Source organism: Triticum aestivum, chromosome 7B (genome assembly GCF_018294505.1).
Source record: "Triticum aestivum cultivar Chinese Spring chromosome 7B, IWGSC CS RefSeq v2.1, whole genome shotgun sequence".
Classification (NCBI taxonomy): domain Eukaryota; kingdom Viridiplantae; phylum Streptophyta; class Magnoliopsida; order Poales; family Poaceae; genus Triticum; species Triticum aestivum.
Genome location: NC_057813.1, coordinates 456,108,727 through 456,127,013, shown reverse-complemented (window position 1 = coordinate 456,127,013; position 18,287 = coordinate 456,108,727). Strand labels below are relative to the sequence as shown.

Genomic DNA, 18,287 nt, shown 5'->3' with positions numbered 1-18,287 from the left:
GCTAAAACCCCAGAGTGCTATAAGTCCGGCCCTGTGCCGGACTCCGTACCGGAACCTTCAGTGGTTCCGGAGTCTTGCGGGCGGCCCCTTCACAAGAAGGGCAAGAATGCGACGCCGGCGGCCTCCGTCCAACCGGAGGCGCCGGATAATCTGTTGGAGGCGCTTAACGGCGCCTCTGTCGATGAGAAGCATCGCACTATTATGAGTGTGGTGATCCGAAAAGTTCAGTCCGCTAAGAGCAGGCTGACTGAAGCCTATACCAGCCTTCTAACAGGCTTTGAGGTAAGTTTTTAGGATATGTAAGAATATTACCGCATAGACAGTAGCCCCTGATGCTCGGTTTGGTGTTCGGAAAGAAAAGCCAAGCTAAGAATCTAAAAAGATATACGCAGGAGTCTAACAGGAATATGTCAATATGGGAATGCAGGCTGCGCTGCTAACCTCTGCCGCACTGACTGTGGAGGTCAATGCATTGAAGCAGAGCCTCGAGCGGTCCGAGAATGAGCTCGGCCGTGCCAAGAAGCAGCTCGAGGACAAGGAAGGTAAGTGATACCTTATTAAAGTAGTACCTTATAGAAAAGGATTTGGTTGCAAAAAATGACAGGAATAACGTGGGTATCGCAGGGGCCACGAATGAGGTGGCGACCCTGAAGGAGGCAGTGTCCAAGGCCGAAAGCAGTGCGGCCTTGGAGCGCACCGAGCGAGAGAAGGAAGAGGCGCGGGTGGCGGAGGTGCGGCAAGAGCTCCAGGCTCTCGTGGAAAAACACGAGGGCTTGGAGCGTGACTCGAAGACTCGAGAGTCCGAGCTTGCCTCGGCTCTTGAGAGTGCCAAAGCCGCCAAGGCCGAAGCCCAAAAAGCCCTCCAGGAAATTGAGGCGATAAAGAAGATAGCGGCGGGTAAGGCCTTCTTCATGCAAAGCAAGCACATGAAAGTGAATTACCTGTTACTTACCCGAATCCGGAGCTCTCCAGGAGCTTTCGCAGATCTACCCCGCAGTGTGTCCGATGCTGCCGCATTCTACCGGGCCGAGGAAGGAAGCTCGACGGAGAAGGTATTCTGGTCTCAGTATGCTGAGGCCGGACATCCGGTGCCCCTTAGCAACCAGCTGAAGCAGCTGGTCGAGCTCCACAAGGTGGCCGAACAGGCCATGAAGGGTCTCATAGTTCGGCTGTGGCCTAAGGAGGCGATGCCTGGGAGCTACTTCGGTCTGGTGCAGCGGCTGGTGGACGCCTGTCCATGGATTGAGGTCATCAAGCACTCCGCCTGCATTGAGGGTGCCCGTCGGGCCCTTGCCCGTGCTAAAGTGCACTGGGGCAAGCTGGACGCGGAGAAGCTTGTGACGGACCCGCCACTGCCGGGCAAGGAGTATCGCACGCCCGAGATGTATTATAAGGGCGTCCTGAAGGGTGCCCGCATTATAGCGGGTGAGTGCTCCAAAGATGTAATTTTTGAGTAGACTCGCATGTTGTTATCCTGTGCGCTGAAAACTTTGTTCATGTGCGCTAAGCAACGCTTGTTAATTTAAAATATTACCTTGTGTGCGGCCGTTTATCAAATCAGAGAGATGCAAGTCGTCGGCTTCTACCCCCATGCCACGAGTGCTGGGGTTTTCGGGATAAACCTGAGCGCTCTTGTTCCCATTCTTGGGTCCATCTAGGGAGGCGCTCAGCACAACGAACCAGGCCGTCGGACTTATAATGCTTTATCACTCTCACTTAGCCATAGAATTCTATAATTTTAAATTTCGGCGAAGCCCCTAGTATTCGGAAGACCGAGTTCGGGGCACTATCCACGCCTATGCCAGATGAATCCGGCTCCTCGCTCGAAGCGGCATAAGTCTTTAGGGACTCGAAAAACCTCGCGAATAGCGACCGGTCTCTCGCACTATCATGACGGTCAGTTTTAGCTTTCTCTACTAAGGTGTTAACCCAACTCAACTGGGACACAATCGCAGTAGTTCTCCCAGCGCTACCTTAGCCAACAATGCGGAACGTAAGGTACCAAAACATGGGAGCCGGGCAAACCCAACTATTGACCCAAGACATGATTCGGAGCCGATGCATATAGTGCTATAAGTTCGGGGTGCCGCACTCATGAGAGTGTTCGGTCTTTGCACACCATATTATGGGGTACTTGAGCCCCTGGTGTATTGGCCGTACCAAAGTGTACGGTTGCATAATGTCATGACTGAACATATTTGTATAAAAAATAGATGAATACAATAATAGATAAGAGCTATGTATTGTTTATTAAAAAGAGTTGCTATGAAAGCAGAACGATACAAATAGTGCGAGAAGCAAGGGATTGGATTATTTGACATGTCCCCCTCCAGGGGAAAGCTGCAGGTCTTTAAGTAAAAACAGGTATTTAACTCGTTATAGAGACCACCTGGACATTTGACGCAGCTTGTTCTCGCTCTGGCTGTTGCATCGTGTGTTCGACAAGTGTACTGCCAGACAGGCCTTCCAGATAGTTGGGTCCTGAAATTATATAAAAAAAGAAAACGACGGAATAGGGAGCCCCTAAGTGCGGTTGAGCCGCATTTTGGGCGTGTCGTAGTTGTGCCCCTCCCCTTATGCCCATGGTATTTTTAAAGCGCAAGTATGTACGCGTGGTACCGATATCACCATATGGCGAGGGCTGGGGTTGGGGTCGCACTGCTATGCTTGCTCGTAACGTGCCAGCCGGCTTTGTTGGAGGTTGCTTCGGGTGCGCTTGACGTTGTCCGGATGTTTAACACCCGGATTGGGGAGCTGCCTTGAGAGGCTGCTCTGTACTTCCGCCGCCAGGGCCGCTGTGTGGTCCTCCGTTCGGAGAGAGCGTTCGGTGTTTCCATTTACCATAATGACTCCGCGAGGACCTGGCATCTTGAGCTTGAGATATGCGTAGTGCGGCACCGCATTGAATTTTGCAAATGTGGTTCGTCCGAGCAGGGCGTGATAGCCACTGCGGAATGGGACTATGTCGAAGATTAACTCTTCGTTTCAGAAATTATCCGGGGATCCTAAGACCACTTCGAGTGTAACCGAGCCTGTACAGCTGGCTTCTACACCTGGTATGATGCCTTTAAAGGTTGTCTTTGTGGGTTTAATCTTTGACTATATCCTGATAAAGCAGGTTCAGGCTGCTGCCGCCATCCATGAGGACTCTAGTGAGGTGAAATCCATCATTGATTGGGTCTAGGACCAATGCGGCGAATCCGCCGTGATAGATGCTAGTGGGGTGGTCCCTTCGATCAAAAGTGATCGGGCAGGAGGACCATGGGTTGAACTTTGGGGCGACTGGCTCCAACGCATAGACGTCCTTGAGGGCACGCTTCCGCTCCCTTTTAGGGATGTGGGTTGCGTATATCATGTTCACCGTCCGCACTTGCAGGGGGAAGCCCTTCTGTCCTCTGTTGTTCGGCGGTCGGGGCTCCTCCTCGTCATCACTACACAACCCCTTGTCTCTGGTTTTAGCACTTAGCTTGCCTGCCTGCTTGAACACCCAACAATCCTGTTGGTGTGGTTGGCTGGTTGTTCGGGGGTGCCGTGTATTTGGCACAAGCGATCGAGTATCCGGTCTAGGTTGGATGGGCCCGGAGGGTTTCTTTTGAATGGCTTCTTCTGCTGACCGGGTTTAGGGCCTCAGAATCCGGCATTGACTGTTGTATCCTCAGTATTGTCGCCATTAATGCGGCGCTTGTGCTTGTTGCGACGTGACCTGCCATTCTTGTCCTTGGTATCCGAATTGCCTGGGCTCTTGGTTATGTTATTGCTACGAGCTAGCCAGCTGTCTTCGCCCGCGCAAAAGCGGGTCATGAGTGTCGTGAGGGCTGCCATAGATTTCAGCTTTTCCTGTCCTAGGTGCCGGGCAAGCCATTCATCTCGGATGTTGTGCCTGAAGGCTGCAAGGGCCTCGGCGTCCGGACAATCCACTATTTGATTTTTCTTGGTTAGGAACCGTGTCCAGAATTGTCTGGCCGATTCCTCTGGCTGCTGGATTATGTGGCTTAGGTCTTCGGCGTCTGGTGGTCGCACGTAAGTGCCCTGGAAGTTGTCGAGGAATGCGGATTCCAGGTCCTCCTAGCAACTAATTGACTCTGCTGGCAGGTTGTTAAGCCAATGTCGAGCTGGTCCATTAAGCTTAAGCGGGAGGTATTTGATGGCATGTACATCATCGCCACGGGCCATGTGGATATGAAGGAGATAATCCTCAATCCATACCGCGGGATTAGTTGTGCCATCGTATGATTCGATGTTTACGGGTTAAAAACCCTCGGGGATTTGATGATCCATTACTTCGTCTATGAAGCACAGTGGGTGTGCGGCGCCGCTGTACTGGGCTATGTCGCGATGTAGCTCGGATGAGCTTTGTCTATTGTATTCAGCCTGGCCGTATTTATCATATCCGGCGTGACGGTTATCGTCCCGTGATGTGGGGCACCCACGCGATCCGTAGATCGATCTTGTTTGCCTTGCCTTATCCTCCAATATGTCTCGCAGGTCTGTTGCGTTTCCCCGTGCTCTGGTATTTTTAGAGCGGTGCCGGGGTGCGGCTTGGTTTGAGGGCCGAAAGGCCTGGGTGGCCGATCGGGCGCATCGTACGCTGGTGATGTAGGTTTAGTTGATTCCTCCTCTAGCTGGGGTAGCAGCCTGCGCTTTGGGTAACTCTTGGAGGGGCGTTCGAGTTTATACTCTTCGGCTGCCAGGACTTCGGTCTATCTGTCGGCTAGCAGGTCTTGGTCAGCTCTAAGCTGCTGCTGTTTTTTCTTGAGGCTGCTTACCGTGGCCATAAGCTTGCGTTTGAAACGCTCTTGGTCGACGGGATCCTCTGGCACGACGAATTCGTCGTCGTCGAGGCTTGCCTCGTCTTCGAAGGGAGGCATATAATTGTCGTACTCAACCTCTTTGTCTGCCACTCTCTCATGAGGGCTGGCTCCTTCGTCCTCCCACGCTGAATCCTGCTGGAGGGGGTTGTCTTCGGCACTGTCCGGGGTGTTGACGTCTCCGGTGCCGGATTCGTCGTTCTTGCTTTGGCGGGATTTAGAGCGGCGTCGCTAATGTCAGCGCTTGGGTTGCTTCTTGGAGGGGTCATCCTCCGCTTTTTCATCTCCATCCCCTGCTTTGGGGGTGTCCACCATGTATATGTCATATGATGAGGTGGCCTTCCAGTGCCCTATAGGTGCTGGTTCTTGGCCGTCTCCTTCATCGGCGTCCATACCGTCGATGTCTTCGGAGTCGAAGTCTAGCATGTCGGTTAGATCGTCGACAGTGGCTACAAAGTGGGTGGTGGGTGGGTTTCGAATTTCCTCGTCGTCCGTATCCCAACCCTGCTAACCATAGTCTGGCCAGGGCTCTCCTGACAAAGAGAGAGACTTTAGTGAATCCAGGATATCGCCAAAGGACGAGTGCTGAAAGATGTCCACGGCGGTGAACTCCATGATCGGAGCCCAATCGGGTTCGATCGGAAGGGGTGCGGAGTATTCGGAGTCCGGAACGGAGTCCGGCACCTCGGAGTCACGGGACTTGCAAAGGACTAGGCTGGTATTCGGCTCTATCGCCATAGAGATTGTTGCTCTCGGGGCGGCGTCCAACCGTCCGTCCCGACTAGCGCAGTCGGCTCCGAGCTAATGGTCGGAGCGGACACCTGAGCGGCACTCTGGGCGCTGTCCGACGGCAGAGCTAGATCATGCCCATCGAGACAGTGCGGCACGCTCGGCCGTGGCTCGAATCCGTCGAAGATCAAGTCCCCGCGGATGTCGGCCGTGTAGTTTAAGCTTCCAAACCTGACCTGATGGCCAGGGGCGTAGCTTCCGATCTGCTCCAGATGGCCAAGTGAGTTGGCCCGCAGTGCGAAGCCGCCGAATATGAAGATCTGTCCGGGGAGAAAAGTCTCACCCTGGACCGTGTCATGGTTGACGATCAAAGACGCCATCGGGCCTAAAGGCGACGACATAGAGGAACTCTCAATGAAAGCACCAATGTCGGTGTCAAAACCGGCGAATCTCGGGTAGGGGGTCCCGAACTGTGCGTCTAGGCGGATGGTAACATGAGACAAGGGACATGATGTTTTTACCCAGGTTCGGGCCCTCTCGGTGGAGGTAAAACCCTATTCCTGCTTGATTGATATTGATGATATGGGTATTACAAGAGTTGATCTACCACGAGATCAGAGAGGCTAAACCCTAGAAGCTAGCCTATGGTATGATTGTTATCTGTCCTACGGACTAAAACTCTCCGGTTTATATAGACACCGGAGAGGGCTAGGGTTACACAGAGTCGGTTACAATGGGAGGAGATCTTCGTATCGTATCGCCAAGCTTGTCTTCCATGCCAAGGAAAGTCCCTATCCGGACACGGGACGAAGTCTTCAATCTTGTATCTTCATAGTCCGGGAGTCCGGCCAAAGGTCATAGTCCGGCCATCCGGACACCCCCTAATCCAAGACTCCCTCAGTGTGCATCCAACTTGCTTGCTCACGAAAACCTAGGGCATTTTGAGGAAGCCCATCATAGGAATATACAAGCCAAGTTCTATAATAAAAAATTCCCACTAGTATATGAAAGTTACAACATATGAGACTCGCTATATGAAGAACATGGTGCTACTTTGAAGCACAAGTGTGGAAAAAAGATAGTAACATTGCCCCTTTTTTTCTTTTTTTTCTTTGGGCCCTTTTTTTCTTTTGGCCTTTCTTTTTTTTCTTTTTTTTCTTTGGCCTTTCCTTTTTTGGCCTTTCTTCTTTTATTTTTATTTTTGGGACAATGCTCTAATAATGATGATCATCACACTTTTATTTATTTAAAACTCATGAATTACAACTCAAAACTAGAACAAGATATGACTCTATATGAATGCCTCCGGCGGTGTACCGGTATGGGCAATGAATCAAGAGTGACATGTATGAAAATTTATGCATGGTGGCTTTGCCACAAATACGATGTCAACTACATGATCATGCAAGGCAATATGATAATGGTAATGCGTGTCATAAAGATAAAATGGAACGGTGGAAAGTTGCATGGCAATATATCTCAGAATGGTTATGGAAATGCCATAATAGGTAGGTATGGTGGCTGTTTTGAGGAAGATATAAGGAGGTTTATGTGTGATAGAGTGTATCATATCACGGGGTTTGGATGCACCGGCGAAGTTTGCACCGACTCTCAAGGTGAGAAAGGGCAATGCATGGTACCGAAGAGGCTAGCAATGATGGAAAGGTGAGAGTGCGTATAATCCATGGACTCAACATTAGTCAAAAGAACTCATATACTTATTGCAAAAATCTATAAGTCATCAAAAACCAAGCACTACACGCATGCTCCAAGAGGGATAGATTGGTAGGAAAAGACCATCGCTCGTCCCCGACCGCCACTCATAAGGATGCACAATCTAAGAACACCTCATGTTTCAAATTTGTTACACAACTTTAATCATACGTGCATGCTACGGGACTTGCCAACTTCAACACAAGCATTCTTTAAATTCATAATCACCCAACTAGCATGACTCTAATATTACTACCTCCATATCTCAAAACAATTATCAAGTATCAAATTGATCATAGCATCCAGTTCACTTCCTATGGTAGTTTTTATTATACCCAACTTGGATGCCCACCATTCTAGGACCAATTTTATAACCATAGAAAATACCATGCTGTTCTAAGAGACTCTCAAAATAATATAAGTGAAGCATGAGAGACTAGCAATTTCTACAAAATTAAGCCACCGCCGTGCTCTAAAAAGATATAAGTGAAGCACTAGAGCAAAAACTATCTAGCTCAAAAGATATAAGTGAAGCACATAGAGTATTCTAATAAATTCCAATCAAGTGGGTTTCTCCCAAAAGGTGTGTACAGAAAGGACGATTGTGGTAAACTAAAAAGAAAATACTAACATCATACAAGACGCTCCAAGCAAAACACATATCATGTGGCGAATAAAAATATAGCTCCAAGTAAAGTTACCGATGAACGAAGACGAAAGAGGGGATGCCTTCCCGGGGCATCCCCAAGCTTAGGCTTTTGGCTATTCTTGAATATCTTGTGGTGCCATGGGAATCCCCAAGCTTAGGCTCTTTCCACTCCTTATTCCATAGTCCATCAAATCTTTACCCAAAACTTGAAAACTTCACAACACAAAACTCAACAGGAAATCTCATAAGCTCCGTTAGTGAAACAAAGAAAAAACACCACATAAGGTACTGTAATGAACTCATTCTTTATTTATATTGGTGTTAAACCTACTGTATTTCAAGTTCTCTATGGTTCATACCACTTAATACTAGCCATAGATGCATCAAAATAAGCAAACAACACACAAAAAACAGAATCTGTCAAAACAGAACAGTCTGTAGCAATCTGTAACTCCTGAATACTTATGGAACTTTAAAAATCTTACCAAAATAGGAAGTCCTGGGAAATTTGTCTATTGATCTACATTAAAAGGAATCAGCGCAAAAGCACGTTTCTATGAATTAACAAAATTATTTTCGTGCGTGCAAAGTTTCTGTTTTTCAGCAGAATCAAATTAACTATCACCATAGGTTATCCTATAGGTTCTACTTGGCACAAACACTAATTAGAACATAAAAACACATCTAAACAGAAGGTAGATGCAAAACTTATTACTAAACAGAAACAAAAACAAAAAACACAAAATAAAATTGGGTTGCCTCCCAACTAGCGCTATCTTTAACGCCCCTAGCTAGGCATAAAAGCGAGGATAGATCTAAGTAGTGCCATCTTTGGCACTTGGAAAGGAAGGAGAGGGTTTCCTTTCTATGGTATTCATTCTTCTAATTAGGGAAAGCACATTGCCATTAATGGATGAAGTAAGATTAAGCACGTTACGGAAATTTGCCTCTAAGCTAGCCTTCATTTCCTTGATAATTTCATTTTGATAAAAGCATAAGAGAGTGGTAGATTCAACCTTATCATTCATAGGGTGCCCAAATATAGTTTTCATTTTTTCATAGGTATCTATAGCATCCCCCTTAAGAAAACCTTCTTCAAAAATAGAATCTAGAACTTGCTTGAAAGAAGCGGGTAAGCTAACATAGAAACCTTTTAGGTAAACTTCAATTTGATATTATGGCACATAGCTAGCCCGAATCCTTAATAACCTATCCCAAGCACTTTTAAAGACTCGTCAAGCAAATAGCAAAAAATTCCGGAGTCATCTTCACTAAAATTATTTAAGCTCTCATTGGTGACCCCGGTAGGTCTTTCCATAGCATCATTATTTATGAGCTTAGAGAGGACAGAGGGACTATCCAAGGTACTAGAACCCTAAAAAGGACCCTTAGTTCTTTTTGATTCGGCCATGGCAACAGGAAGGCAAACAGAAAAGAGAGAGGAGATTGGGAAAGAGAGGGCGAATAAAACGGCAAGGGTGAAGTGGGGGAGAGGAAAACAAGAGGCAAATGGCAAATAATGTAAATGCGAGGGAGATGAGTTTGTGATGGGTACTTGGTATGTCTTGACTTGAATGAAGACCTCCCCGGCAACGGCGCCAGAAATCCTTCTTGCTACGTCTTGAGCTTGCGTTGGTTTTCCTTGAAGAGGAAAGGGTGATGCAGCAATAGTAGCGTAAGTATTTTCCTCAGTTTTTGAGAACCAAGGTATCAATCCAGTAGGAGGCTCCTCAAAAGTCCAATGCACCTACACAAACAAACAAGAACTCGCAACCAATGCAATAAAGGGGTTGTCAATCCCTTCACGACCACTTGCGAAAGTGAGATCTGATAGAGATAATATGATAAGATAAATATATTTTTGGTATTTTATAATATATATTGGAAAAGTAAAGATGCAAATAAAATTAGATTGAAAGCTTATATGATAAGAGATAGACCCGGGGGCCATAGGTTTCACTTGTGGCTTCTCACGATAGCATAAGTATTACGGGGGGTGAACAAATTACTGTCGAGCAATTGATAGAAAAGCGAATAATTATGAGATTATCTAGGCATGATCATGTATATAGGCATCACGTCCGTGACAAGTAGACCGACTCCTGCCTGCATCTACAATTATTACTCCACACATCGACCGCTATCCAACATGCATCTAGAGTATTAAGTTCATAAAGAACAGAGTAACGCATTAAGAAAGATGACATGATGTAGAGGGATAAACTCATGCAATATGATGTAAACCCCATCTTTTTATCCTCGATGGCAACAATACAATACGTGCCTTGCTGCCCCTGCTGTCAATGGGAAAGGACACCACAAGATTGAACCCACAGCTAAGCACTTCTCCCATTGCAAGAAAGCTCAATCTAGTAGGCCAAACCAAACTGATAATTCAAAGAGACTTGCAAAGATAACTTAATCACACATGAAAGAATTCAGAGGAGATTCAAATATTTCTCATAGATAAACTTGATCATAAACCCACAATTCATCGGATCTCGACAAACACATCGCAAAAAGAGTTACATCGAATAGATCTCCAAGAAGACCGAGGGGAACATGGTATTGAGATTCAAAGAGAGAGAAGAAGCCATCTTGCTAATAACTGTGGACCCAAAGGTCTATGGTAAACTACTGACAACTCATCGGAGAGGCTATGGTGTTGATGTAGAAGCCCTCCGTGGTCGATTCCCCCTCCGGCGGTGTCGTGGTGGGCGCACGGCAGATGCCAAGGGATGGCTAAAGAGAGGAGGAGGCTCGAGGGCGCTGGTGGGCTCCAGAGGCGAGGTTGGCATGCGCGGGCGCGGGACGCCGGACATACCCAGGTTCGGGGCTCTCCAGAGAGATAACACCCCTAGTCCTGCCGAGTTTGGTTGGATGATGATTGATAGTACAATGTTGCTCCTGGAGCTGTGTGGAGGAGGAAGGAAGCTGGCCAAGGCTTGGGCTGCTCCTTCTCTCCGTTACTGCTGTTGGGTGGCTAGTTCTATGCTTGCTTGGGCTTCTGTTTCTTACTCTCTCGTACATTACATGCCTCTGTAGGCGTGGGTTCCTGGGGGGTTTTATAGATCAACCCACCCAGGGTTACAATGGTAATATGCCGAGTCGGTGGGTCCGTATTGTCGGTGTCCGGGACACCGAGCTGGGTCCCGCTTGTGGGCTTGTGGTTCGCCGGGTTCCCCTAGGTGCGGGCCCCGCGGCCTAGGGGGACTGTGCGCCTTTTTGTCGATCGTCAGGGCGTGGCCGAGTCGAGTCGTGTACAGTGCTCTCCGTCAGGCTGCCGCTTGCTGTTGTCAGCCGTGAGGGCGGGAGCACTGTTGCCACGCCAGCCTTGGTCAGCAGGTAGGTGAGGGGCACTGTTGCCATGCCCCAGCTGACCACAGCCATGGGTGAAAACACTATTGTCTTGGTCATCGATGGTTTAGGTCTCGTCCCATCGTACGGCCTGGATGGGATGGGAGCTGACCCGTGGCTGGGTTGTTGTGGACGCCACGGGTGGGGCTAGCTTGCCGTGGAAGCCTTGGTTACGCCGGGTCGAGTTGTCTTGCGCCAGTTGCTGCGGCCGGGTTGACGTACCTTGCCGGGTCGGGGAGTTTGGTCGGGTTGCGGGCCCTGCCAGGTTGAGCGACCCGGCCAGGCGCGTGCCGATTTGCGGGGCGATGCGGGCCCCGCTGTTTTTGAAAAGGATTCGGGTTCCGTTGCCTGCCCGGGGTTCATCCCCCGACAGGCGGAGCGCTGGTGAAGGCTCCAAGATGGGATCTCGCGGATACAGAAGGTTACGGCGGTGAAAATAGTTTTTCGTGGTCGCCTATGATGTTCTCGGGGTACGTGGGTATATATAGGAGGAAGAAATACGTCGGTGGCCGCCCGAGGGGCCCACATGATAGGGAGTCGCGCCCAGTAGGGGGGGCGCCCTCCACCCTCGTGGTCGCCTCGATTGCTTCTTGACTTGCACTCCAAGTCCTCTGGATCACGTTCGTTCCAAAAATCACGTTCCCGAAGGTTTCATTCCGTTTGGACTCCGTTTGATATTCCTTTTCTTCGAAACACTGAAATAGGCAAAAAAACAGCAATATGGGTTGGGCCTCCGGTTAGTAGGTTAGTCCCAATTATGATATAAATGTGTAAAGTAAAGCCCATAAACATCCAAAACGGGTAATATAATAGCATGGAACAATCAAAAATTATAGATACTTTGGAGACGTATCAACAAACCCTTTAACACGTCGGGTTGCGAGTATTTGTTATTTGTGTGCAGGTGCTGTTTACGTGGTGTGAGGAGGTTCTCGTAGTGGTTCGATAACATTGGTCTCATCACTGAAGGAAATACCTACCGTCACTATACTGCATCATCCCTTCCTCTTTGGGGAAATACCGACGTAATTCTAGCAGACATCAGTCGTTGTTCCAGCCAGCGATGTTTTTTATACTTTTCTATAACAAAGGCTTTGCTGCAAAAGTCCACCCGCAACATTGTCTTTATTGCAGAAAATTCTCGATTCACACCGCACATGACAACATCGTTTTCAGTGAAAAATCTGCAAATTATTCATGTTGCAAAAGTTCTCCCGCAAAACAGTACCATTTATGTTGCAAAATAAAGATGAAAAAAAATATCTGCAACACAATCTTTGTTGAAAATGTTTCTGTAATGACATTTGCAACTGTTGCAAATGCTCTGCAACACCAAGTTTGATGCAACGAAGAGGATAGTGTTGAGCCGCCAGATAACATCTGATCTAACGTCCACGGACGTGGCAGGTCTTTTAAAAAGAATCAGCCAAACGCAACTCACTGAATCTGCCGTCGCTACCCCCCACCCCCCACGACAAAGATTGAAGAGCATTATTTCTTCATGCTCAACACCAACCATTAAGAGCAACTCCAACGGGCCGACCCAAATGGATGTTGCATTTGTCTGCTTATTGTCCGTTTGGGTCGGCCGCCCGCTCGGCGTCCACCCCATTTTGCATTTGGGTCGGCAGTGCGCCCAACGCACCGACCCATTTCATGTCCGCATTCAACTTTTAAAAATAGGCCCGCGGGCGATCATGCCAGCGGCCATGTCTCATGCCGGCATACAATGCCGGCTTCAGAAAATATCACCATAGTTCATGCTGGCGCACTCGTCAGCCGGCCGGCACACATGCCAGCACACAAAAAAGGTGGGACTTGAGTTCGATCACGCCATCGCGGCTCCCGTGGTCATGCCGGCACACCTGCCGGCATACAAAAAAGATGGCGCTCGCCACCATAGATCACTCGTCATCGAACTTGAGCATGACGGCCTGCATCTTCTCGAACCACGACCTCTTCCTTGCGACACGGTGTTGAGATCCACCTTCATGATCTCCACCCCGGTCATCATATTCGCGAGAGCCACTTCTTTCGCCTTGGTCTTGGCGTTGGCAGCCTCGATCTCTATCATCTTGGCTTGCTTCTCCGCCTTTAACTCAAACATCTTGGCTTGCTTCTCGGCGTCCAGCTCCAGCCTCCTCTTTTGGATCTCCATGAAAGCGTCCATTTGCTCCGCCTTGAAACGCCGACGCTCCTTCTCCCTTGAGTCCTTCTTATTCATCATGCCGTCCATGCCTGCGATCAAGGCGTTGGTGGCCGCATCTCGCTTGTCCTCCTTCTTGGAGTTGGTCTTCTCCCGCGGCCGTGTCGGCTCGCCCTTCCCAACATCCTCCACGGCTTTCTTCCCCCCACGCGACTTGAGTGCGGCATATTGCGTCTTGAACTTCTCCTCGTCCTTGATGACCCGATAACAATGGGAGAGGTTGAAGCACTTGCCATTGTGTTGAACCTTGAATGCCTCCAAAGCTTGAAATGCCTACAAAATGTTTCCATGCAAGCATATGTGCAAGTGATATGCAAATGAACACGCAAAGGATGAACTTGATGACACAAAAGAGGGCGGCTTGCTAGCATACCATGTCTTGCATGCCGATGCCGCTCACGGGGCGGGCCTTGACGCTCTCAAGAGTGGCGCAAAACTTGTTGCACTCTTGTTGGATCACCCTCCATCGCTTGGATATAGAGACCCACCCACGCGTGCTCATAAATTGTTAAGGCGAAAACTTCTTGCGCTCATGAAACTTTCGGTGGACAAGAATCCAAAAGGTTGAATGCTTTAGCTCGGCGACCGTCTTGGGGTCTTGTCCAATGTCTCGCCAAAACTCGCAAAGAAGTTTGTCCTCGTCCGCCATGTACGCCTTCGTGCGCTTGCTCTTGCGCTTCGGCTTAGGACCGGCGGCTTGGTTGCGAGCTCGTCCTCGAACAAAGGCTCCACTTCGATGTCACACTCGTCCTCTTCCTCTAGCCCGTAGTCGTTCGGAAACTCGTGGTCGTCCTTCTTTGGCTTGGTCATGGCGGCCGTCTTGCGAGGGGCACGAGGCTTGCCTTTCCCGGAGCCGGTGGCGGCGCTGGACGAGGCGAGGGAGGCGAGGCCGGCGGCGGCGTCGAGGTCGACGGCGTCGTCCATGGCTGGTTGGGGTGGGAGCGCGCGCATGCGGGAGTTTTTTTTGAAAAAATGAGGGGAAATGGTGGTGACTGCCACCGACCGGCGGGGCCGGGGAGAGGAATAGGCGCGCGCGCGTCCGTCTCGTGTCCGCGCCGACGCAAATCCGGCTCAAAAATGGATCGCCATGCGGACGCCAAGCGAACACGCGTCCGTTTGGATCGACGCGTTGGACCGTCTTTTCTGTCCGCGCCGACCCAAACGGACGGCGGCGGACGAAATGGGTCGTCCCATTGGAGTTGCTCTAAGAGCAAAGAAATTATTAACCGGGGCGCCGTCCATTCACGATCAAATTATTAAGAAAGTTCAGCTCTTCTCGACCGATGGCGGTGTCCATTCGCTATCAACGAAAGTTCAGCCCTTCTCGATCAACCGAAGAAAGGAACCCCAGGTCTCGCCGTCTCGGCTGCAAATAGTCCATGTTCTGGAACAGATGACGAGCCTGGACCAGCGACCTTCCTGGGCAGGCCGTGGTCGTCGTCAAGTCTGATCGATCTCACGTCAAATCTGACTGCTTCTATTCTTCCACGCGGGTGCATGCCACATTAATGGTCCGTCCGGCGGCTATGGGTCACTAGTTAATTAGCTTCCATACATAAGTTCGTGTCCCTCATCGTCCTCGTGCACCAAGCTCGATCCGGGCACAAGACGAAACCACACGTACGTACAGCTCGATCCGGCCGGGCCGGGACGGCGAAATGGGTCGTACCAACAGGTCGGCCCTCGCGCTGGCGTGCCTGCTGGCCCTGCTGCTAGTGCAGCTACCTCGAGGAGCCCGTGCAGTAGATGGGGATCTGTGCGGCAAGGTGAAGTGCGGCATGGGGAGCTGCGGCGAGTCTGGCGACTACATGTTCGGGTTCGCGTGCCGCTGCAACCCGGGGTGGAGCCGGTACCATCTCGGCGACGTGGACTTCCCCTTCCTCCCCTGCGCCATACCAAACTGTACGTACACCCTGCACGCCAGTTTTCTTGATGATGGATCAATAAGAATCGACCGCCGTAATTCGTCTGGGCAGGCACCATCAACTACTCGTGCCAGGACGGCTCGTCTCCTCCGGCTCCGTCACCGCCGCCGCCAGCAGCGCCACCGCTGACAAACCTCTCAGTCTACGACCGTAATTAATCACCACCTCAGATGATCGCGAAAGAGTTTCTGTTTATCCATTCAAGCATTCGCCACTGAGTCCTGCCTTCCAATGGCGCAGCTTGCTTGATGCAGTACTGCGGGGGCGGCACCTGCGAGAAGGTGGAGTCCTCGGCGTTCGCGCACAGGTGCGCCTGCCCCGACGGCTTCAGGAACCTCCTCGACGACGACGCCTACCCCTGCTACCGCCAGTGTGAGTGACTCAACAGCATGTCGTGACTGAGGTATGAGTATGAGTATGACTAGGCTAACGCTGCCTCGCCGGCGGTTTGGTGTTTCCACCGTGCAGGTTCTCTGGGATCAGGCTGCTCAGACCTCGGGATCGGCATAATCAACGGGTCCGACCCGAGCACGTCGCCGCCAGCACCCGTCTCCTTCACCGTCCAGAAGAGCGGCGCTGCAGGCGGTTCAGCACCACCGGCGCACGGGCTGCTGGGGCTCCTCATACTGATTACCTTCTTCTGGGTCCAGAGTCCAGACAGTTTTGTGAAAGTAAACCAAGTGTGTGGCGTTTGATTGGGAGCCATATTGTCCCAGTTTTCATATACGATGAGTATACATTTTGTGTTGGTGTTTGCAGAAATAAAATCCAACAGAACAGATGAAGTGTTGATGAAGTGTTGCAATTTTGTGTTGGTGTTTGCAGAAATAAAATCCAACAGAACAGATGAAGTGTTGATGAAGTGTTGCCTTCTAAAGTTCTGTTGCCCGCTGGAGGGTGTAGAAATACATGCTCTAGCCAACGCAACCAAAAAATTAATCTGTTGGAAGAGACTAGGCAGCACATTATACGTCAACACTTTCCCTCACGTGTGGCTCCCTCAAACCTAAACGTGGATCGAAAGTGCGCTGCAATTTTAATTGCGCCAGCCGGGTCTTGAACTCAAGACCTCTTGGCTGTGATACCATGTACTCCTTCCGTTCCTAAATATTTGTCTTTCTAGAAATTTCAACAAGTAACTACATGCGAAGCAAAACGAGTGAATCTACACTCTTAAATATGTCTATATACATTCGTATGTCGTAGTCCATTTGAAATCTCTAGAAAGACAAATATTTAGGAACGGAGGGAGTAGAAGGGAAAGAATAGGCTGTGCAACACAATGCATTGATCGGTGCATCAGGCACATATATATGAATACAGAAGGGGGCCACAACCTCAACTATACGGAGGAACTAGGAGATGGGCCGAAGACACAATATACACGTATACAATATATTCAACAGATGGGAATACAAAACACTTATAGAGAAATTCAGGGGGGGGGGGGGGTGAAATAGAGAAACAACGCGGAGACAAAGGAAGAAGGGAGAAGAAACGACGACTGGTATCGACATGAACGTGCATACAAACGCGTGCAATGCCACCGGTGTTTGGAAGATCCGTTCGTGTATAGACTTATGTCGAGACAACCATATGGCCTATAGTGTGGCCATCATCTTCACAAACTGTTCATGTGATAATGTCTCAAAAAGAGAGAAGAGCCATTGTCATGCATTTGGTTCCGTCATAGCAACCAAACGTTGTCCCAGTTCCTCATCAACCAACGCCAATGAATACCTTGATGTCGTCCATTCCAGTAGCGAGTGCCTCCAAGAGTCAGGCGAGCCGCGGAGGCCGCACAAACTCGTCGATGACATGTGTCTGTGGGCTCTCACATCTTCGGTCGGAGGTGATTGTTTCGGTAGCCTCCATAAAACCATTTTGATTTTCCCTGGTACCTGAGTTTTCCATAATGATTTTCACGCTCCTTGTCCATTCGTGCCTGAGGAGCCGCCCGAACCATCAAGCCACGCCTCTCTTCTTTGTCTGGTCTCAACTAGCATTCTATAGGCAGATTTGACCGTGAACATGCCATTCTTTTTAAATTTGATGAGATGGATCGAATGAATCGAAGCTGGCTGCCTAGGGGCGCGAAGACTATTTCTCGCATTCAGCGAGCCCGAAGTTTTCTCTTGCTGAAGCGTTTCCTCTTTGTCTGGTCTCAACTAGCATTCTATGTCAGATTTGACCGTGAACATGCCATTCTTTTTAAATTTGATGAGATGGATTGAATAAATCAAAGTTGGCTGCCTAGGAGCGCGAAGACTATTTCTCGCATTCAGCGAGCCCGGAGTTTTCTCTTGCTGAAGCGTTTCCACTAATCGGGCCGGCCCACTAGCGCCATAGAGAAATAGAAAAAATACCGAACATGGGTTGTTTCGATACTGCGTAGAGATGCTAGCCATTGCGCCACTTCTGACTCCATTCACATAGGAGTCGCATTTTACTTGATGTAAAGACCACAAGTTTTTTTTTATTTCTCTGTTTTTTCCTTTTTACGTTTCTTCCGTTCTTTGTTTGCTTTCTTATGTTTATCTGGATTACTTTCTTTTCGTTATTACAATTTGTTTTTCTTTTGGTTTCTCCTTGTTTATTCATGGTTTTTTCATTCTACATTCTTTCTTTCGTTCTTAGTATTTTTCTTCGAGTTTCTTTTTGTTTTTCATTCTATATTCTCATATACATGATCAACACTTTTCCAAATACTTGTTCAACATTTTTCCAATACTTGTACAATATTTTTCAAATACTTATTCAATTTTTTTTCAAATACTTGTTCAACTTTTCTTATACGTGATCAACATTTTTTCAAATACTTGTTCAACATTTTTTTTCAAATACTCTGTCAATATTTTTCAAATACTTGTTCAACAGTTTTCAAATACTTGTTCAATATT

At 49.0% G+C, this 18,287-nt stretch overlaps 1 protein-coding gene and 1 pseudogene across 1 annotated transcript; one reads left to right on the top strand and one right to left on the bottom strand.

The window, feature by feature from the left end:
• LOC123158051 (uncharacterized) overlaps window positions 1-14,386 on the bottom strand; it is a 30,127-nt pseudogene extending 15,741 nt beyond the window's left edge.
• A 642-nt stretch (window positions 14,387-15,028) lies between these two features.
• On the top strand, window positions 15,029-16,235 carry LOC123161646 (uncharacterized). Its single transcript, XM_044579457.1, has 4 exons — window positions 15,029-15,364; window positions 15,439-15,537; window positions 15,628-15,759; window positions 15,856-16,235. The coding sequence occupies exons 1-4, from the start codon at window positions 15,121-15,123 to the stop codon at window positions 16,080-16,082; spliced, it is 702 nt and encodes a 233-aa protein (XP_044435392.1). The 5' UTR covers window positions 15,029-15,120; the 3' UTR covers window positions 16,083-16,235.
• The last annotated feature ends 2,052 nt before the right edge of the window (window positions 16,236-18,287 follow it).

Coding starts and splice junctions, on each gene's coding strand:
- LOC123161646 (XM_044579457.1), top strand. CDS start 15,121: ATGGGTCGTACCAACAGGTCGGCCCTCGCGCTGGCGTGCCTGCTGGCC. Junction 15,538..15,627: donor AAACCTCTCAGTCTACGACC/GTAATTAATCAC, acceptor CCAATGGCGCAG/CTTGCTTGATGCAGTACTGC. Junction 15,760..15,855: donor CTACCCCTGCTACCGCCAGT/GTGAGTGACTCA, acceptor TCCACCGTGCAG/GTTCTCTGGGATCAGGCTGC.